At 44.2% G+C, this 21,203-nt stretch overlaps 1 protein-coding gene across 1 annotated transcript in view; it reads right to left on the bottom strand.

The window, feature by feature from the left end:
- Positions 1-21,203, bottom strand: part of ARHGAP31 (Rho GTPase activating protein 31) — an 86,664-nt gene that overhangs the window by 24,381 nt on the left and 41,080 nt on the right. Inside the window, exons 2-4 of the mRNA XM_083437004.1 lie at positions 7,475-7,577; positions 6,331-6,475; positions 461-543 (exon numbers count right to left, since the gene is read on the bottom strand). Coding sequence (XP_083293130.1) covers positions 461-543; positions 6,331-6,475; positions 7,475-7,577 — 331 coding nt within the window. The remainder of the gene's footprint in view (positions 1-460; positions 544-6,330; positions 6,476-7,474; positions 7,578-21,203) is intronic.

Raw genomic sequence — 21,203 nt, 5'->3', positions numbered from 1 at the left:
CTCACCACTCCCTTTTTTGGTAAGTGGCAGTGGCATTGCTATTCAGAGGCTATTGCTGTGGCTCCCCCACCAACACAGCTCCTGGTTACAAAGCAGAGTTTTACAATACAAAAAAATAAAAGGGTCCCTGACGTCTTTGTTGCATTTTAGAAGTGGGTGTGATGAAATCAGCAATAGCCTCCCAGCAGATACAAGGAACTGCTAACACCCGAGTAGCTCTGAAACATAAGATCAGTCTTTATTATGGGTAAGACCACTGCACAGAACTCATTCACAATTTGCCATGTGCATTCTGTGGGTCATCTTTCCTTGAACAGGTGAATCAAGTCCGCCTAGTGCAAATAAAGTAGTTGACTCACCAGCTGAATCCCTAGGTAATTCAGGTAACTGCCATTAATCATTACTAAGATTGTCCCTAAACCTTAGAAGCCAAGGCTTAGAGGCCAGGTTTCTCTTTTACCTGTAATGAGATGGCGGAAGTTCCTGGATGGCATTTTGAATTTGGGCCAGCTGCTCTTCCTCTGGGAAGCACGATACTGCCTCCTGAATAATAAAAATAATAATCATAAAGTCAAAGACCTGTAGGACTGAAAAAGACTTCAAGGGTTAATTAGTGCATTACTTCCCGAAAGCAAAAATCACAAGTCAATTATGTCTAAACCAGGAAATTATGATTAATGCCTTCAGAACACAGCAGGATATTAAGCCATCTTCAAACCATGGTTTATTATGCTGGCTTCTAACTATAATTCTGCTGAAATAAAATGATAGTTCATGGGAAAACTTCCTAACTTATTTGCTCACTCGTAGCAAGGGAGGAGGGCAGGAATTGGGTACATACCCAAAAGGCCTCTTAAGCTGAGACATGATTGCCTAAACGTGGTCAACATCTTTCTGGCTTCTTCAACTTCCCCCGCCCACTGCACCTTCCATTTGGAGACCCGCTGAGCACCAAATATAGGAAACTCAATGGATTATGTGTTCACTTGGCTCACTGTTGTATGCTGCAACTGGCAGAGCTCTCTATAGTCTTAGGCAGAAATCTTTCCAATCAACCTTATGAACTAGAGATGCCATGGACTGCTGCTGAAACCACTTGCTCTACTACTGAGCTATGGCTGTTCTCCAGAGAAGTGGCAAGAACCCCCACCTAGGGTACCAATAGGGGATTTTCTCTATTATTGTTGTTGTTATTTCTGCCCTTCACCAATAATTACAACAGGTTATAAAGGTAAAGGTACCCCTGCCCGTACGGGCCAGTCTTGACAGACTCTAGGGTTGTGCGCCCATCTCACTCTATAGGCCGGGGGCCAGCGCTGTCCGAAGACACTTCTGGGTCACGTGGCCAGCGTGACATCGCTGCTCTGGCAAGCCAGAGCCGCACACGGAAACGCCGTTTACCTTCCCGCTAGTAAGCGGTCCCTATTTATCTACTTGCACTCGGGGGTGCTTTCGAACTGCTAGGTTGGCAGGCGCTGGGACCGAACAACGGGAGCGCACCCCGCCGCGGGGATTCGAACCGCCGACCTTTCAATCAGCAAGCCCTAGGCGCTGAGGCTTTAACCCACAGCGCCACCCGCGTCCCCTACAACAACAGGTTATAGCAGTTTAAAATTAATAACAGTTAAAACAGATTACTCACACGAATAGTGTGGTCCCTGAAAACCCACATTTCAGGTGTCAAAAGCCAGGATAAAGAGGGGCTATGCAAATAGCAGCTTCAGAGGAAGGATTTCCCCCTTTCTCGAGGCACGTTCCCCATACTTACCACCCCCTCCCCTGTGAATACTGTTTGCATTTAAAGGAATATGCATGTTAAAGACAAAGGTGCCATCTCACATCCTGCCTAGTTGGGTCCTGAATTGCTGTTCTCTGAGCATGTCTCCTGCTAGGAAGAAGGCACACTCCAAGCAGTGACTCATGCAGATACCTGGGTGGCAGACGCACCTGAGGGCATGCAATTCTGCTGCTTCTCTGCACCAGTTGTGATTAGAGGTCCATCATATTTGACTCATCGCTGCTCCGCTGTGGGTGGATACTTTGGGTTTCCTAATTAATTGCTCATAGCACATTAGCACGTCCCTTGCAACGCAGTCATGGGAAATGCTGTTTGTTCCAAGCCAGACCAATGATTCACCCACCTGGTGCTAATCAGAAGATGCTGGTTCCTTAACTGAAGCTCACACTGAACCTTTCACTTTAGTGGGGGGAAACGGGTTGCCCAGAGACAGTCCCTTATTTGCAAAAAATCACTTCTGTAAATCCTCTCTCTTTTATCAGTTCTTTCTCTCTTTGTTTCCTGTCATTTTCAAAACCAGTTATGTTTGCTAAAATGAGAGGCGGGGAGAAGGGGAAACAGCACAAACAGAGAGCAATGCATCACTTTGTGAGCATTGCAGGAAAGAAAACCCTGCAATGATTTTATGTATTTTCAATGAGCTCTCTTATAAAGTGTGTCGGGATGAAAGGGAGCAGAAATCTATGCTGCATTAAATATTCACTACCATAATTAGGCAGCTGTATACAGGTAGTGTAATTTGTATGGCACAAGATTGAAGATACTTGCTGTAATAGCACCTTAGGAACGTGATTGTATAGTTTGACAGAGGTGGTGCATTCTGCTTCCCACACACTTCTCCCAGTGTCCCATATTACTCAGTATTCCCAGAGTTTAACAAAACTCATAGTTTTCTCACAAGGCAAGCCCTTAATCCCATTTTACAGATGTGATGACATGGGATAAACCAGTGACTTGGCCAAGCACAGCAGTGCTGGGAGACTGAGAGGAAGATGGGGACAAAAAAAAAAAGAATTAGTAGCCTCTGCCTGCCGTTGGCTTTGGCTCCGTCTATTGTTGGCTGGCGCTGTGGGTTAAACCACAGAGCTTAGGACTTGCCAATCAGAAGGTCGGTGGTTTGAATCCCCACAACGGGGTGAGCTCCTGTTGCTCGGTCCCTGCTCCTGCCATCCTAGCAGTTTGAAAGCACATCAAAGTGCAAGTAGATAAATAGGTACCGCTCCAGCAGGAAGCTAAACGGTGTTTCTGTGCGCTGCTCTGCTTCGCCAGAAGCGGCTTAGTCATGCTGGCCACATGACCCGGTAGCTGTATGCCGGCTCCCTCGGCCAATAAAGCGAGATGAGCACCGCAACCCCAGAATCGGTCACGACTGGACCTAATGGTCAGGGGTCCTTTTACCTTTACCTTTACCTTTACTGTTGGCTTCCTGCCTTTCATCCTAACAAACTCAATGGGCATCAGCCATCTCTGGTAGAGAGGTAATTCTGCAGACGCAGATGAACCTGACTGCAACACTGTGAGCCTTAGTTTTTAATCTGCGTATGGCATCCAGTATACATTAGTCACTTTTGCAATAAATAAATAATTATGGTAGAAAACCAAGCTACTTAAAGCAGCCTTAGCCAACCTGATGCCCTCCACAATGCCCATCACAGTCCGGCCTGTTTTCCTGGGGCTGACGGGAGTTTTTAGCCCAACACATCTGGAGAGCAGCAGGTTGGCAAAGGCTGCTCTGATTATGCCTGAGCGTAGACTGTATGCCTGGGACCCTTCTAATTTCTGGATCCAGCAAGTGTTTAAATCTAAGGAAGGATTCAAGTTGCCGTAACAGCCAGACACATTTCTTGGTAACAGCCCTCTAAGTATAAGCCATTAAGGAAGTGGCTCTGTTCTAACTGGTGGTTAGAAAGACTAAGTTGGGAGTTGGTGTGTATAACACAGAAGTTGAACACAGGCTGCAGGCTGAAGCCTGTGAGACAGAGCCATGCCTGATTTCTGAATGAAAATCTGTGGCTGTGGGAGAAGCAAGACCTTCTTGGGGTGTTAATGCTGTGAGTCCCTCCACCTTAGGCACAGGCTGCATATATGTGTAAATAAACCATTCTGAGGAAACTTAACCCTAAGTAAGTACCTGGGGCACCTGGAATCTTGCACCTCTCAGAGATTGGGTGGGTGTGCAACAGCTGCCTTGAGAGTTGGTAGCAGTAAGACAAGGTGAAGTCCAAAGCGGTATGAGCTTACAGTTCCTTGGTCAATTCAGAAGTGACGAGTGAATGGAAGTGGCGGCTGATGCCCATTAGGAGTGGCAAGGTAGAAAGTGACTAACAGAAGGTGGCAGAGCCAAGTATTTCTAGTTTTGTCCCCACCTTCTACAAGGGCACTATTGAGACTCAGGAGAAGGAAGCAGGCAGGTGGACTGGATGTAAGGAAGAAAGCAAGCAAGTAGGAACTGGCTGAAGGGAAACTAATGTTGGCGGGGCAGTGCCCTATCTGCCCTGTGATGAACCAGCCTCCACTGGGAGAGGGGCCCTTGAAAGGGAAAGGTCACACCAAGGGACTGATGTTATGGCGATGGGCTGCATGGTCAGTCATGACAAGAAGGAATGCTGCTCTCAGTGACAGGATAGTAGAGAATAGAAGGAGGCAGAAGGGTTCAAATTATGCCCTTATCTCTGAGACCTCTTGGAAGGTGATTATCCAAACTGCATTTGGACTCTACTGAGTGAGTGCCTGGCTGAGAAAACATCTGGTCAAACAACCGTATTGGTGTTAACTGTTCAGCTAATTGACATCTTGCCTCTGTAATACTTATGATAATTATTACATTTGTTGACCCTATTACAGGACCAAGGAACAGCTGCACAGTGCAGATTTTGACAACAGAACTTCTGGCCTATTGCTACGGCTCCTCCAACCTGCTCACAACTTTGGAGCTAATCTGTACTCATTTCCCCCTTCCTGAATCAAGTCATTACATTTTGCATTAAAGTTGTTTGAAGATTTCTGCTTGGACAGTTTCCACCTACACCCACTCTCTGCATTCATGGCATGACAATTTTGAACCTGATTTTCCACTGCTGTGCACCTTGACTCATTAACTTCAGCCTAAGCAGGGAGGAGAAAGTAGCTGTGCCACCAGAAAATATGCTGCTTTCACCCATTTTGCACTGGATTAAGTGACAGTAAAAGCCCCTGCTGATAAAATTATAATAAGAATCCACTGGTATAAGAATTGTGAAAGAAAGTTTTTTAAAAAAGAGAAGTTACCCAAGCCCTGCTTAGAAAATTTTTATGAACAGAAATAGTGTATATGAATTCCCAGAACTGAAAATGGCTCTGGTTGCAAAAAATGTGTGGAGCCCAATTTTTATTTCATTTTTAAATCTTTGATATTGCATTGATCTTGTGACCATTACTGTATGTCCTTTATAATTAACTGAAATTGTTTTTAAAATATTCCTAAAAACAAATTGCAGGCAGTCCTTTATTAGGATTTCAGTGTGCTCCTATATTCCAGTAGCCTCCAACTTCTTCACATCCAAGACCTATCGTTAGTCCAAAAACAGCTGGAGACCCAAGTATGGGGAACCCTGATCTAGTCTAACCTCCTGCAATGCAGGAATCTTTTGCCCAATGTGGGGCTTGAACCCACGACTTTGAGATTAAGAGTCTTATACTCTGCCAACTGAGCTACTCTTCCTATAGAAGAATCCTGCCCAAAGAATCCTGGGAACTATAGTGTGTTAAGGGAGTCAGGAACCGCAGCTCTATGAGGAATAAACTACAGTTCCCTTGATTCCTCTGCAGGGTGTCCTGGAAGCGTGAAAAGGGGAGAGCTCCCACCTGTGTCCTGCTTAAACCAAGCAGGCCACACCTCCCGAGCAACCCGATTGGTCGCCTGGGCAGTGACGCAGCCAGGAACCCCCCAATTGTGCAGGACTGTCCACACCCCCTCCCCTGCGCACGTGGAGGGGTCGTGAATACCCGCAACCCCACCTCTTCCTTAAGGTGGAAGTGGCCTTGTTAAAGGTGCTTTCAGTTGTCAGGAGACCACCAACCACACTCACAGAATTACAATTCCTAGAGTTCCTTGGGAAGAGGAATTGATTGTTAAATCACTTTACACATGTGTCATATACATAAAGCATATTTAAAGCACATGGCTTCCTCCAAAGAATCAAGGGAACTGTAGTCAGTTAGCTCCAGTGCCTAAGCTCACAATCTGTAACCAATAAAGTTGTGGCCTTTTTTAGCTGATTAACCTAAAATACTGGTGTCAAGTGTCTTTATTCAACTTGGGGGGGGGGGTCGGGACCTTGCCACGCAAACTACAGCTCCCAGAATTCTTTGGGAAGGCCATGAACGTTTAAAGGGATATCATAGTGCTTTAACTGCATTGCGTGAACATGGCCCTGGACTTCCAAAATGGCAGTACAGCCTATAAGGAAAGCTCACAGGTGATAAAAGTGTGGTGTGGGGCAAAGGGTGGAAGAGGCCCATCGGGAATGGAGACATAGCAGAAAACATCTCACCGTGAATTTCTTGTAGAGCTCATACGTGAGGAGGGGATTCGGTAGCTCCCTGAAGTATAACTTGCAGAGTGAGCCCACACAGTGAATGTCCTGGAGGTAAACTTCCCTTGTCAGGTCTGGGCATTGATCTGATCCAAACTCTTGCCTGAAACAACAGAGATGGAGGAGGTACAGTGGGTTTAACGAGCAAGAGACGGAATCAATTTGCATCTTGATTTCTGCCCAGACAAAGGCTAAAAAAGGTGTACTGATTGGGCTGCAAAGATCTGATAATGTATTACCTCAGTGAGACGGGGAACCTGCTCAGCACCGAGGATCACCATGGAAACCTATCATAACCTTGAGGGCTGTATGGATTCTGCATATGCTAGTTAGACATCATTTCCATGTTTTAACTGCCATTTGCATGAAGATTATGTACGATAAGCCACCGCCGAGCTGGTGGCCACAATTTTGCAATGGTCTTAGGGCTGGTTCACAGAAGGCCCAATTACACACGCTGTACACAAGCGCCTTTGCAGGAACAGCCTGTTCAATTTGTGTTCTTTCTGCCCCCGCCATTTTTATTTTAGGAATGGAGAGAGACCTAGCTGAGTATATTCATAAGCAAGTCAGCACCGTCTGTCATCATCCATTCACCCCTTTCCTGCAGCAGGAAACTTGCAAGAGTGAGGGTTTAACCTGTAACATACATATATAGGCCTTAGTTATACTATAAGGGGGAAAGGAGTGGGGCAAGACTTACTCCCATAACCGAATGCCTATAAAACACAGAAGTTATGAGGATAAACCTCAGGTAGATCTTCAAAAATAACAAAATGAGCTCTGAAGAAAGGAAAGAGTTTTCTCAAAGCCTGGGCTCTATGATCCAGAGTCCATCTGCGCAGGAGGACTTCTCAAAAAGTTGGACACATTGGTAATCTGCATTGCAAATGCCCTGTAAAGTTCAAATAACTTAGCTCTGGTTATAAACTCGTTTATCGTGAGCTTTAAGGCTGCTCTGGAGTTGGCTTGCTATAGTTGGGTTGCTATCTATCCACCGAAAGCCAGCCACCCTCAATCCAGGCATGTTCATATGCTGTTCTAACACAATGGATGGTTAACACTGGGCCTTTCTTGCATTTGGTTCTCTTATTCACCTCACCTCAGTTTCTGGATGTTGGACGTCACTCCAGAAAGCCGGTAGATTCCGTCCACAATTCCGTGCGTCTCTATGAACTCTGCGCAGCTCTTCAGTACTGGGGGAACTAAAAAGAAAGAAAGAAATGATTAAGCACAAAAGGGAGGTCTTTCCCTGGGGTCCTCAGCTTGAATTGCCTTTTATGCCATAATATGATCATTTACAAGGGTGGTGCTGTGGTCTAAACCACTGTGCCTCTTGGGCTTGCCGATCGGAAAGTCGGCTGTTCGAATCCCTGCAATGGGATGAGCTCCCATTTCTCAGTCCCTGCTCCTGCCCACCTAGTAGTTCGAAAGCATGTCAAAGTGCAAGTAGATAAATAGGTACCACTCCGGCGGGAAGGTAAACGGCATTTCTGTGCACTGCTCTGGTTCGCCAGAAGCGGCTTAGTCATGCTGGCCACATGACCCGGAAGCTGTATGCCGGCTCCCTTGACCAATAAAGCGAGATGAGTGCCGCAACCCCAGAGTCGTCTGTGACTGGACCTAAGGTCAGGGGTCCCTTTACCTTTTATGATCATTTACAATGGCCAAAAGCTGATGAATAAAGAACATTTTATTATTATTTGTTGCATTCGTATGCCACCTAAAAATATTGCAATCTCTGAGTGGCTTCCAATAAAGGGGGGGGGGTATTTATTTGCAGTATTTATAGCCCACTCTTCATCAAATGTTTTCTTATTAAAGTAATAAAAATAAACCCAAGGAAAAAACAATATACAAAATAACAAAATCATATAAGCAGGTCCAATAGACAACTAAACAATCATAAAAAAGGTAAAGGTACCCCTGCCTGTACGGGCCAGTCTTGACAGACTCTAGGGTTGTGCGCCCATCTCACTCAAAGAGGCCATGGGCCAGCGCTGTCTGAAGACACTTCTGGGTCATGTGGCCAGCGTGACATCACTGCTCTGGCGAGCCAGAGCCGCACACGGAAACGCCGTTTACCTTCTCGCTAGTAAGCGGTCCTTATTTATCTACTTGCACCCAGGGGTGCTTTCGAACTGCTAGGTTGGCAGGCGCTGGGACCGAACAGCGGGAGCGCACCCCACCGCGGGGATTTGAACCGCCAACCTTTCGATCGGCAAACCCTAGGCACTGAGGCTTTAACCCACAGCGCCACCCGCGTCCCTCATTAAACAATCATATCATGGGGTAAACAAGCAAAACTATCCTGCAACAAAAATATTATTTCCTATTTAGCCAAATACTGAGGTAAAAATGAAGAAAACATTCAATTTGAAACAGATTAACCAACTGAAGATTCCAACAATATACTTCATTTACGGAAGCCTACTTATTCCCCTGTCTCTTAGACACTATTCCGTACACACATACACATGCATTGAACCAACAACCGTTAAATCTAAGGAGATCTCCACACTCCAACATACATAAATATGAATTAATACCAAAATAAAAACGTGAAAACTTATGTCTCCAGGCACTCATTATGAATTCTCTGTATAATTAACCTGCAGTACAGTGGTACACATGTCTACTCAGAAGTAATTTTGTTTGTGTTTAATAGGGCTTGCTACCAGCTGAAGCCACACAGAATGGCAGCCTAGGCTTTGGTTTACAGTTGGCATTTGGGGAAAGCATAGCTTTTGAGCCTTTAGCAGCTGTGTGGTAGGCAGAAATTCAACAGGCTAAGCCTTTTCTAAAAAGGAAACACAATTATGGGGAAAGCTTCACCCGTTCGCATTTAGGCATTCTATTGCATGCATGGCTGCTGGTTTATATTTGGATCCTCCATTCCACCTGCAAAAGAGGACACAAATTTGCTTATGTTACAAAGCCTATGCAAATTGTATGTGAGGGGGTGAGAGGGCCCAATCCACAAACAGTGCTGGCACCCTTGCTTTGGCACACAACTACAAATATTGGATACAGCATGACGTGAAGTACGGATGGTACAAAAAGGGTGCTCACATTGTTTCTTCTCCCATGTGGCTTATGCTGTCTGCATAAAATCTGTGTTTTCCCATATCTGTGCCATGGGCAGGAAAGAAATGAGTTCAGGTTGTTCATTTGAGTGTAAGGTCTTGGGATATGCTGAATGAACATATCCCAAATGGGGGGGGGGGGACCTCTAGATTATTTCCTGCTGGTAAACAATAATCTTGCAACTGTAGACCTTAGCTTCGTATGATGATGATGATGATGATGATGATGATTTCTTCTTATTTCAGGCTTCAATGTAATAAATGAAGTAGATCAGCTCCATTGAAGATAAAACAGTTACAGATTAAGAGCTCAGAAATCCTGAAAAGTACATTTTATAAACTGACAGGATCTACATGCGACAGTTTTCTACTGTCCATAAAGCTGTCATCCGAATAATGCGGCTATCAAGAAAGAAAAATAACAGTCACAAATCTGAAATCATTGCAAATCATTTCTTTCCTTACAGGGCTACTCGGTGAGAGCATAAATTCGCAGCAGGAAATGGGATTACACTGAATACTGAAACCTCTTTATTTTATTTTATGCAGAACACATATTCTCTTAAGAAGCAACTTAGGTCAACAATACCCTCAAGCACTGTGAATGAACCTCACACAAACCAGTTTAAGGAGGCTATTTTCATCCACCCTACTAACAGAACCAAGGTAAGAACCAGGTGGAATATACAAATTGCTTCCTTGAGTTTCCTTCAGATGCTTGCATTTCCCCCTTTTCCTGTTCAGTAAAAACCAGCCAGATTTCCTAACTTGATCTCTGTTAGGAGGACACACTTAAATATGCCACAAACCCTGGTCTGGAGCCCTTAACTATCCTGCTCTTTCAGATACAGTGGAGGAAAGTATCCTGTCACCAAGCTTGAAGTAAGATTCAGCTGCCAGTCCTGTTGCCTTCTGTAAATGGAATGGGGAAAGGACATCATCTTGGCTTTTGCAGCAAAATTGCAGGGACTAATCTTGGCATCAAGGGACACAGGAGGTGCCTGGCACAACCTATAGATAACCCTGAGGCTACACTAGGCCTCGTTACGCAGGCAAGGGTACCATGGCCGCATTCACACCATATATTTAAAATGCTATGATACCACTTAAAATGCAATGATACCTGTCAGGGACTGGGCAGAAGAGGAATGGTGGAGACCGCCTCCCCATCCTGACCTTTCCAGGGAGGAAGAAGAGGAAGACAGTATAGATTTACAACAGGGGTTTGAGGGAGGTCACAGCTCAGAGGCAGATGAAGGGGAAAGTTGGGAAATCAAGGGAGAGCTAGAGCAACACCTGGCTGACACGTTGTCACTAGAAAATATTCCAGACCCTCCATCTCCCGGAACCCGGTGAGCCTTAAAAGTAGGAGAGCAAATGATAAGATTGAGGAATGAGGAAGCGGGAGACAAGGAATGAGGAAGCGGGGGGTTGGAGATTCACTCAGGACAATGCCGTTATCCAAGAGGCTGGGTTCTATAGCCTCTCTCTGTAAAGACTGAAATAAAAAAAGACTGTAGGAAACTTTTCCTTGTCTTTATACTTTCCTGGGCAACCAGCCGGGAGCTGCCAACAGCATCCTGACAATACCATAAGTTATGGCTTGCCCAGTGGCATAGCGTGGGTTGTCAGCACCCGGGGCAAGGCAAGTAATTTGCGCCCCTTAACCCGTGGATTTTAGTAGGGGCAGAGAGCTGCGAGCGCCCCCCGATGTTGCGCCCGGTGCGGCCGGCCCCCCTGCACCCCTCACGCTACGCCACTGGGCTTGCCCCCTAAAGAATGATCAGAGCTGTCGTTTGTTAAGGGTGCTGAGAGTTGTTTAGGAGATCCCTATTCTCAGAGAGCTACAATTTCTAGAGCTTTAACAATCAATCCTTTTTCCCAGGGAATCCTGAGAATTGTAGCTACACCTCCCAGAATGCTTTGGGGGAAGCCAGGACCGTTTAAAGTGGTATCATAGCACTTTAAATGCCTGATGTGAAGCATTCTGGAACCACAAGTTTGGGGTGGGTTAGAATGGCATCACACACAAAAACTGTATTCTCCTTTCCCCAGTTCGACACTTTCCACATCGTGGTTGCTACTCCCCTCCAACCCAACAAGATAGATCTTTGTTATTCTGGTGCCAATTTACTTTGCTTTCATCATCCTTTACCCATCTTCTTTCTAGTTTGCCACAGCCTTGACCTGCAATGCCAAATTTGGCATTCCAACTCTACACTTCCCACACCACTGCAGCCAACTCCCTCCCCTAACTCCACACACACCATTTCCTGCTCTCCCAGTCCTTGAACTCTACAGAAAACAGCCTATTTTGTCAGACTATGCAGTGGTTTTGTGATGTCAAAAAAAAAAATTCCACCAGGGACTCGTTTTTGCTTCTGACCAAAAATTACAGTCCTGACCTCAAGTCCCTGGAGATGAAAGGGCTATGCATCAATTTCCTGCAGAGCCCAGCTCCTCAGTGCATTGATTGTATGAACGAAGAATACAAAAAATGTTCTCTTTCAGGAGAGCCCAAATCCAGAAGTAGCTTCGCTCTCTGACACATTAAGCAGTGATAGCAGGAGATGGGGTTAAGATGGTAATCACAACATGGTAGGTCCTCAGATAATTTATTTCTGATTAGTCTGCAGAGGTCCTGTGCGGAGAGAAAACGAAACTCAGATCCATTTGCAGCAAGATCCGCATATGATACGTGTGGAAATGTAAATGGAAAATTCTTGAACTTTGAATAAGAACTTTTCAGTTGTTTCTTTGGGGGGGGGGGAGAGGAGAAGGAGGAAAGCATATGTAGGCAGCGGGGAGGAAAAGGGATGGAGCTGGATGTCCCAATCTTCTCATGTCTATAATTGAAACCATATTCAAGGCTTGGAAGTTGGAAGAGGCAGCTGGTGTCACACAGTTTCTGCTAGTTGTGCCAGGCAGCCAAAATGTCCTCATTTTACAACTACAATAGAAACCAGATGTAGAAGAAAGGGAGAGTGTGGACCCCCGTCATTAGCTGGGAGGGGGGGAAATGAGTTGCAATGAAAACATTTCTTTCTTTTATTAAAAAAATAAAATCAAAAAATTGACCAAGTGTCATAGAAACACTCCCCCAATCTAGGGTATTGTGTGATAACATATGCATCGTTAACATGTCCTCTTAAACCTAAACATTTCCTACTCTTTTCAATCTTCTTCCCATCTCCTTTGTGGTATGGGTGCATTTAATATTCCACAGTCCCCCTGCTTAACAATGTTAGATAGCATTTTTCACTTGTTTCCCTCCTATATCCAAAAAATAAAAGCACTTTCTGTAAGCTGCTCAAATCTGTTTTGAATTGCCAGTTTCTAGAAGCTCGGAGTGCAGGGATGTAAGGAGGCTGCAATTTCTGTTCTGGACTCCATTCATCACCATCAGTGCTGCTTCCGTTCAGCTGCAGTTTGGTTCTTGCCAAATACTACATTATTCCTCTTGCTGTCTGCTATTTAATGTAAGTCATAGAACAATAGAATATTGGAGGTGATACCAAAGTTCATTTAGTCCAACCCCTGCAATGTAGGCATAATAATAATAACAATAATTTTATTATTTCTACTCTGCCCATCTGGCTGGATTGCGCAGCTCAGTGTAAAGGAAATGTCAAAACAATGTTTAAAAAAGTAATTTGTTACATATCATTTGTGGACTTAGAAACAACAACAACGATGATGATGCTGTGAATGAATACTGATCGTATTTGCTGGACCAATTTCTATCCTGACCGTAGACACACACACACACACACAGAGAGAGAGAGAGAGAGAGAGAGAGAGAGAGACGCACAAACTGCAGCAATTTCCCCTTACTTCCTTTTCAGTTTTCATCAGACTTCTCTGACATTCCTATTTGAGTTTGCATTTGATTAGGCCCTGGCTGGGCAGCTGAGCAAAATATTAAGCATATAAACTATGAGCAAAATATTAAGCATCTGAATGATCTCATTGGGATCCAGGTTTCTTACATTTAATGTTAAGCAATTCCAGCAAAGCATGGAAAGAAGCGCCACTCTTGTTGCGGACTTTTCAGGGTGCGAACGGCACTCTGGAATGGATTGTGTCTGCAACTAGATGTACCACTGTATGTATAAATCAGCTTTTAGTTTCACACTTCTCTGAAGTCTCTCAGCTCCACTCACCTCACAGAGTGTTTGTTGTGAGGGAGGAAGGGAAAGGAGAATGTTAGCCGCTTTGAGGCTCCTTCGGGTAGTGATTAAGCGGGATATCAAATCCAAACTCTTCTTCTTCAACATCATCTGCAATATTGCACCCGCTTTAACATTTCAAATTATATTATAATGTGCTCTGAGTCAATGTGGCTTTTGTGCAAAAAAGAACCTTTCATTGGTTATGAAGTATACCTCCACTTACTTCTACCATTGGTGTGCCATCTTTCAGTAACAAGCCCTGCTCGAGAAATCAGGCCTACGTCCTTGTAGCTCGCTCAACCAAAATCCCAAATCTAAACACACACGCCCACACTTACAGTAGGACATAAATCAAACCTTTATTGCCTATTGATGATAACCTTGGGACGAGAACCTTGTAGTAGAAAGTAGGAAGCAGGCGTCCAAACAAAATGTTATCTCCACATTTTCTTATGCAGTTTACTGCACCATGGTGATATACATCCATTTTACTGCACATGTAGCCACTTCCTTGCTTTAGCTTCTTTCTTTCTTTCTTTTAGAAGAAAGCAGGAATTTGTTGTAAGCAATAAATATTGCATCAACTAGAGCTGGAAACTTCACATACTTACTTCCTAATTTGGAGGTCCTTGGACAGTTTAACCGAGAATTGTCATGAAAATTTACTTGGTCTTACACTAAGACAGCATACCCCACAGTGTGTAATGCATTTAAAAAGTGCAAATTCTATAATGAGGCAAATCAGGTATATTGCATGAAGCAGGGAACTGGTGACCTATAAACCACTATGCCTTTTTGCACTAGAACAAATTATTTGGAAAGGCCTTCAGAGTTGCCCCATAAAAGGTATGCCTGTTTATGGTGAATGTTTACCTCTTGTAGATTCACACACACTTGGGAGGAAGATACATAGCAAAGGTCCTTATGGGGCAGATGAGAGACTACTAAGGACTGGATATGTCCCGTTTTCCTTTTAGACAGACCCACTGAGATCAGAGGATGAGACATGTCAACAGAACAGTGCGAGCGGATGTCTGCTCCACAGTGCTGTATGTAGACAAAGGCCTTCGTTCTCCACAGCTGTCAAACCAACACCTTTCACCAGCACTGCATTTAGCTTCTAAAAGAAGGGGGGGGGTAACATGGACCAGCCCTCCTCTGCCAATGTTTACTTTGGCTAGGGTGGCCGGGCTGCTGGAAGTCCCAGGCACCTGTGTTTGAACAGGGAGATAGCTAACCAACATCAAACGGATTTAAAAATGAATCTCCCTTTTAAAACTTCCATGTTCACTTCCACTCTGGCTGCCCCGCACTCTGCTTGGAAGAGGAACAGACAGGACGACACTGCTGTGATCCTGGACTATCTATGTAGCAGGTACTATTGCATCAGTCGCCTGTACTTTCCCACTTCATTTTGTTGGACAAGTTGCTACAACACCATGAGGCTTTCTGTAAAGGAAATTGAGCCGTTTATCCCAATACTTAGAAGGCAAGTGTTAGAATTCCTGCTGCTCCACCAGCAAAGTTCTTTTAAAGCACAAGTCTAATAATGACCAGCAGACATGTTCAAGTACTTTACTGACTCTCAGGGCTTGCCCTAGCAATAGGGGAGAAATTCGACGCCGTTCAAATCCAAAGGCAAATCTACCTAATCTGCACTTTCCGAAACAATCTGAGGACCCAGAGGTAGCCATTCTTCGAAATTCGCACATCTCCCAATTTTGCCATGCTGTTCTCCAAGCAAGCAACGGGTACAAAAATGCATACACAGAGATGAAGTGTGTATGAAAGTGCATACATTTGTGAAAAGGGGAAATGTCTTTGCATAAATATGGGGCTTCACAAAATTGCATGTATATATGAGGAGAATTTTTATATCAAAATGCTGGTGAATTTTCATAAAGACTTTTTTTTTAAGCAAAGTGATGTACGAATGTGGAGAACTGAAGATTGGAAAAACAAGAGACCATGTTTGACAGATTTACCCATCTCTTTCTTGACCGGAAGATTCAGGGGTTTAACCTCCTTCTCAGAATCTCCAGCAGAAAGGTCACGGGGGCAGCCATGTCCTCCCCGTCAACTCCCTCTGGGAACGATGGCATGTCATCAAGTCCTCTTGCTACAACATCGTTTTGAACGTGTGTGGTGGTGGCAGCAGCACTAGCTAGGCACTTGTAAGCCACTGCAGTTGCTTTTGAAGGGAACCAGGAAGACAGAGTTGGAGAAGGATCCCTCAGGTCACTTTGCAACCCATTAATGAATTGTGCACATTTCTCCTGTTAATCTGTATGCAAAGAAGGTAAATCTGCTTTTAGCACTGTCCCATCCTGAACCAGGATGTGCTGGATTTTGCTCCCAGTGACATCCTACTGGGTTTCATGGGCGTTTAGTGTCAAATCGCTTGTTGTTGTTGTTGTTGTTGTTATTCCGGCTGTATTTTTATTTGCCCTGGTGTTTCTATTGTTTTATGTAGACACTCTACATTTTAACTTGACACTTGCTCTGAAATTGTTCACAACAAAGACTGTGGTTGATGCGCTTTTCATAAACGAATAATAAATATATAAATCAGCAGAAAATTCTACCACAAAAGTGCAACCCCAGGCACAATTCCAAGGGGTTTCAGCTCCATCAAGCTCAGTGGGGCATACTTTACATGCTGATGACTGTGCTACACATTAGCCTGGATGCTACATTTTGGGTCATCACATCACACTCACACTGGGGTGTATCTGGGGCACATTTCAGATATATTAGAATCAGAATTGGCAGGCTATGAAGCAGGCCTTAAGGAACTGTGCTGGGGAGAGCTCTATGGACACTCTCTCCAAAATGTCTGCTTCTGTCCTAATTGATTCCTTTTCCTAAGTTCAGCCTCTGCTTACATCACCTGTTTGTGTCAAGAACTCTTAACAAACCGCTTCCTCTTTTTCTCATTGCATGTACATTGCTTCCTTTTGGTTAAGTCACCATAATGACCCATCGTTGCTGTACCTCCCTCCCACATGCATTATCCTATTGATCTACATCATTATAGAACTTAGGAAGGCTTGCTCTGATAAAATTTCAGAATGATACTTGACGAGTTCATTTTAAACTTCCAAGGCTCTCACAGAAAGAAGTAGCAAAAATTGGAAATGCACACACAAAGCAGCAAAAGTGAACAGGGGAAATTATAGTTCCCGAAATTTAAGAAAAGCGGGATTTTCCCATTCAATTACATGTATGGTTAGACCTTCAAATATACCATTCTGAAACATATCTATAATAAAACTTTCACTAGAGTATTTGAATACCTAATACTTGGAAGTATGAAGCCCAGCTTTTCTCCCACTGAAATCCCTTCTTTCCCCTGGACACTGCTATGTTCTGCCATTTGTTCCTTGTTTTGTTTTCCATTTCGCAGACCGCAGGCACAAAATCTATCATAAGGGAAAACAAGGCCTTTTCTCTCCCCGCTATCTCTGCTCCATGTCAGACCAGGTAGTGCTTATCATTTCCTCTCTACCACACACAGCAGCGTATATTCATTTCCTGCTAGCTAGCTCTAAATTACTGGCAGACATTGTTTCAGAGAGCTCTCTCTCTTTAAAGCAGCAGTAGTTGGGCTGCCCAGGGCTTCCTGTTGATGTCAGGTCCCACTTCCTCTTAAAGCAATGGAAGTTCCTGTTAGCATATGTAACCTTTTCCATGAGAGCCATTTGCCTGCAGAGGAGATAAATAAATAATAAAAGAAAATAGTGGAAATAGTAGGTAGGTTTGACTTGCCTTACATTTTCACAGGAAATTGATGGCTCCCCCCTGTTAAGGGAAAATGATAATATATCCACAACAGAACAGCTATATCTCTGTGATACCCGTGCTTACGAGTGATTTCCTGTGATGCAGAGTCTACATCAAAGACTGGTTATAGTCCTTGATTTCTCACTATTACAGAATGCAGGAATAACAGAGTTGCCAGTCAAAGAGTTAGTGTTACTTGTATGTAAATGTTTTTTTTTTACTAGCATGACTAATTCTCTAGTGGCTCCCAATTAGCTAAGAAGTACGAACCCTTGTTTTTCAAAAGCCAAGCCATAGGCTCCCTACTTTTGAATATTTTGATATCTCTGTGGTAGTTTTTGTTATGTGAATGGTGCAACGGACACCTGGGAGGGTTACCAATTGGGAACCACTGTTCTAGAGTATTGGCAAGGAATCTGTCCGTCCCCCCCCAGTTGCTGTTGGGTTACAGTTCCTATCACTCCTGATCATTGGTCATACTGACTAAGGGCTGATGGGAGTTGGAGTCCAAGGAAATCTGGAAGGCCATAGGTTATCTGACCATTCTAGAGGCTGCCAGTTAATTCTGTGGCTTTAAAAGTACATGCACAGTTCTTCAGGGAGCAAGGCCACACATTGCCATGCTATTAGTGTCCATGTTGCCACGTTGAAAAGGGTGTAGAATAACATTCACCTACACATTTTTGCATCTGCAGTAGTCATATTTCAGAAATCTCAAAGCATGCAAAATGTGATTCTATGGCTTTACACAATTCAGGATTCTCCACTTTTTGCACAGAAGTGGGAAAAGTGGGATGAGTGTATATACACACCATTTTCAAAGTGCTTTGAACCCTTTGAAAAAACTAAGGTCTGCCGCAACCCCAACATGCAACTGCGAATTTAGTTGGTAAAACACCAGAAGAATCCAAAGTCATTACAGAAGCACATATCCAGCATCTAGGTCCCATCAGAATAAAGAGATGGCTTTAAGCTGTTAAAACAATTGACATGACCTGTTCAAGCAAGCAGGCCCAACAGAAATTCCAAATGACTAATGGTCTATCCCAGCCTGGGGAAAGCGAGAGTATGCAATTACTGGTGATAGGGCTACTGCTGATTTCATGAACAAAAGCGGACAAGGAAATCAATCATGAAGTGCAAGGTAAATTGAGAGAGGCAATTGGGATGCCAAGTGTGGATGCAAACGATACATCAATCTTCACACTAACTGAATTAGAAGTGGTTCTGAAGGCTTCTAAGGCTGAAAAGGCACAAGCACTTGATAAAACCCATTGTCTTCATCATCTTCAGCCCCATGTCAAAATGCACCACATTTCTTTAGCTTCCCTAACAGGTGCTTGAAGTACTGTATTACTCCTGATATATGGTAGAAAGGTAAAATTGACTGCAGTACTCCAACCTGGCTAGACTTTAAATGACGCACAAAGTTATTATCCAGTTGTTCTATTACATTGGTTGAAAACTTAAGAGCAGAAGCATTTTCGGAGCTTGCCACACATCTCCGCCAGCATCTAATTTTCCCCTTACTTTGGTGACGCTTGAGACACCAGGCATCTAAGCCAGAGGACCTGAAGCTATTTTTATTTATTAATTCTACATACATACATCTAAATCCCACCTCTCCTCCAAGCAACTCAAGGTGGCGTACATAGTTCTCCTCCCCCCCCCCTTTTATTCCCAAAACAACACAGTCTATCATCTAAGCCAGTGTTTCCCAAACTTGGGTCTCCAGCTGTTTTCGGACTACAATCCCTGACCGCTGGTCTTGCTAGCTAGGGATGATGGGAGTTATAGTCCAAAAACAGTTGGCGATCCAAGTCTGGGAAATACTGGATTCTAAAGCTCCTATGGTTATTATAAGCAGGTCCTAAAAAAGATTGATGCCAACATGGAAGAGTCACCTATTATTTCACCTATTACTGATGTTCAGGCTGTGAGTGCTGTATCTTATCTATCCAACATGGCACCACCCAGTAGGGTTGGGGGAGAGATGTGAATCAGTTTGCATTTGCAGGTGAATCTACCTCATTTGCACTTTTCAAAAGAATACGAGGACCAAAACAAGGCATCCTTTGAAATGTGCATTTCTCTGAATTTTGCAGAACAGTTCTCCAGCCAAGTGACATGTACAAAAATGCACGCATTGGGGTTAAACTGTGCATAGATTGCATAGATCTGTGAAAGTAATATATGGAACAGCAATATTTCGCTTTGTGAAAGTTGCATATTAGGCCAAGTTGCATAGGAACACACGCATATTAGGAGAATCTGTACAAGAATGCTGATGAATCATAGAAGGGTTGGAAGGGACCCTGAGGATCATGCAGTCCAACCCACTGCAATGCAGGAATATACAGACATCCCATACAGGGACTGAACCTGCAACCTTGGCATTATCAGCACCATGCTCTAACCAACTCAGCTATCCAGGCTCCTGGTGAAAACTTTTTGCTTTAAAAAATGCAAACTGATGTGGAAATATGGAGAACTGAACTAAAGACTGGAAAAATGAGAAACTGAGCAAAACAGAAATAGACAGATTCATCCATCACTGCGCACTACTCACAAGAGACTGGGATCAGCAGACTTGGGGGAGCCCCAAGGTTTGCAGATATATGGCACAGCTTTAGAGAGGGAAACCTAAGTGGAGAGGGAACCTCAAAAACTGCCAGTGGTGACTGAGCATGCTTAGTAGCCCTGGAATGCTGAATGACTGTTGGAAGAGAAAAGGTGGAGGAGGAACTCAAAGAGAGTGGCTGGAAACCTGAAGAACAGTTCTCCATGATGCAGCAGGTTCTATTTTTTTTTTTCCATTCTTCAAACCAGCCACTGTAAAACAAAGACATGTCTGGTGCCAAACTTCAATAGATCCTTGGCATGGTGCTGCAGCTGCCTCTCTAGACCTCTGGTCCTCTGCTACAGCTTGTCACATACTTCTTTGAGATGTATTTATCTGGTTGGCAGCTGTGATGACGTTTGAATGGGAGCCAGGCCTTTGCTTTGATCTGTTATGAGCTGTCATCATCTTAGATTGCCCAAACTGCTTGGGGCTGGGCATGGCATTTTGGGCAACCTAAGAAGGAACTGCCTACAGCAGAGCCCACCAGCAGCTCAGTTCCCATCCAAAAGCTCTGTAGTTGCCTGTCCAACAGGATAAGGTGAGTGACTGCAACCCTCAAGATCCCCAGGTAGCGCTGCTGCTTGCTGCCACTGCCAGTCACTCAGCTGCTATGCCTAGAAGTGAGGGTAGTGGTGCTTTTGTATGGGAGGAAACAAAGCCACCACTCAGCTCTGATGGGTGAATGGCTGGTGGTAGTAAGCAGCAGCACATGGCATGGTCCCAATGGCCTTTGCAATGCCAGGTGGTGGTCCACAGTGTTTGGGTGAGTGGGGCTGGACTTGACTGCTCAACCACCCCAGGGCCTCACCTGATGTCTCCTTCTAAGTCCCAGGAACATCCACATGTGCCCAATCATGCCAACTTTTGATGCCAAGGCTGAAGACAGACTTCAGCAAGAGAGAGATCTACTATGTCAATAAATCTATGTACAATAAGCAGGACTTATACATCAACACTACAAAAAAGCAACTGGAGATAAACAACAGGGAATGGAATCACCTTCATTGCTTCTTTTAAGCTTCTCGTTGGTTGCTATTAGAAACAGAATGCTGAACTCAATGAACTCTATATGCTCCAGCAAAGCAACTCTTAATTTTTGCCAGGCTGCCAACTCAGGAACCTTTTAAACTATGACATTACAAGCGCTGATTTGCCCTTCTCGGCAGG

The sequence above is a fragment of the Podarcis tiliguerta genome, assembly GCF_965153285.1.
Source record: "Podarcis tiliguerta genome assembly, chromosome: 4".
Lineage (NCBI taxonomy): Eukaryota > Metazoa > Chordata > Lepidosauria > Squamata > Lacertidae > Podarcis > Podarcis tiliguerta.
Note: the sequence above shows the minus strand (reverse complement) of the source record. Positions and strands in the feature narration are given on the sequence as shown.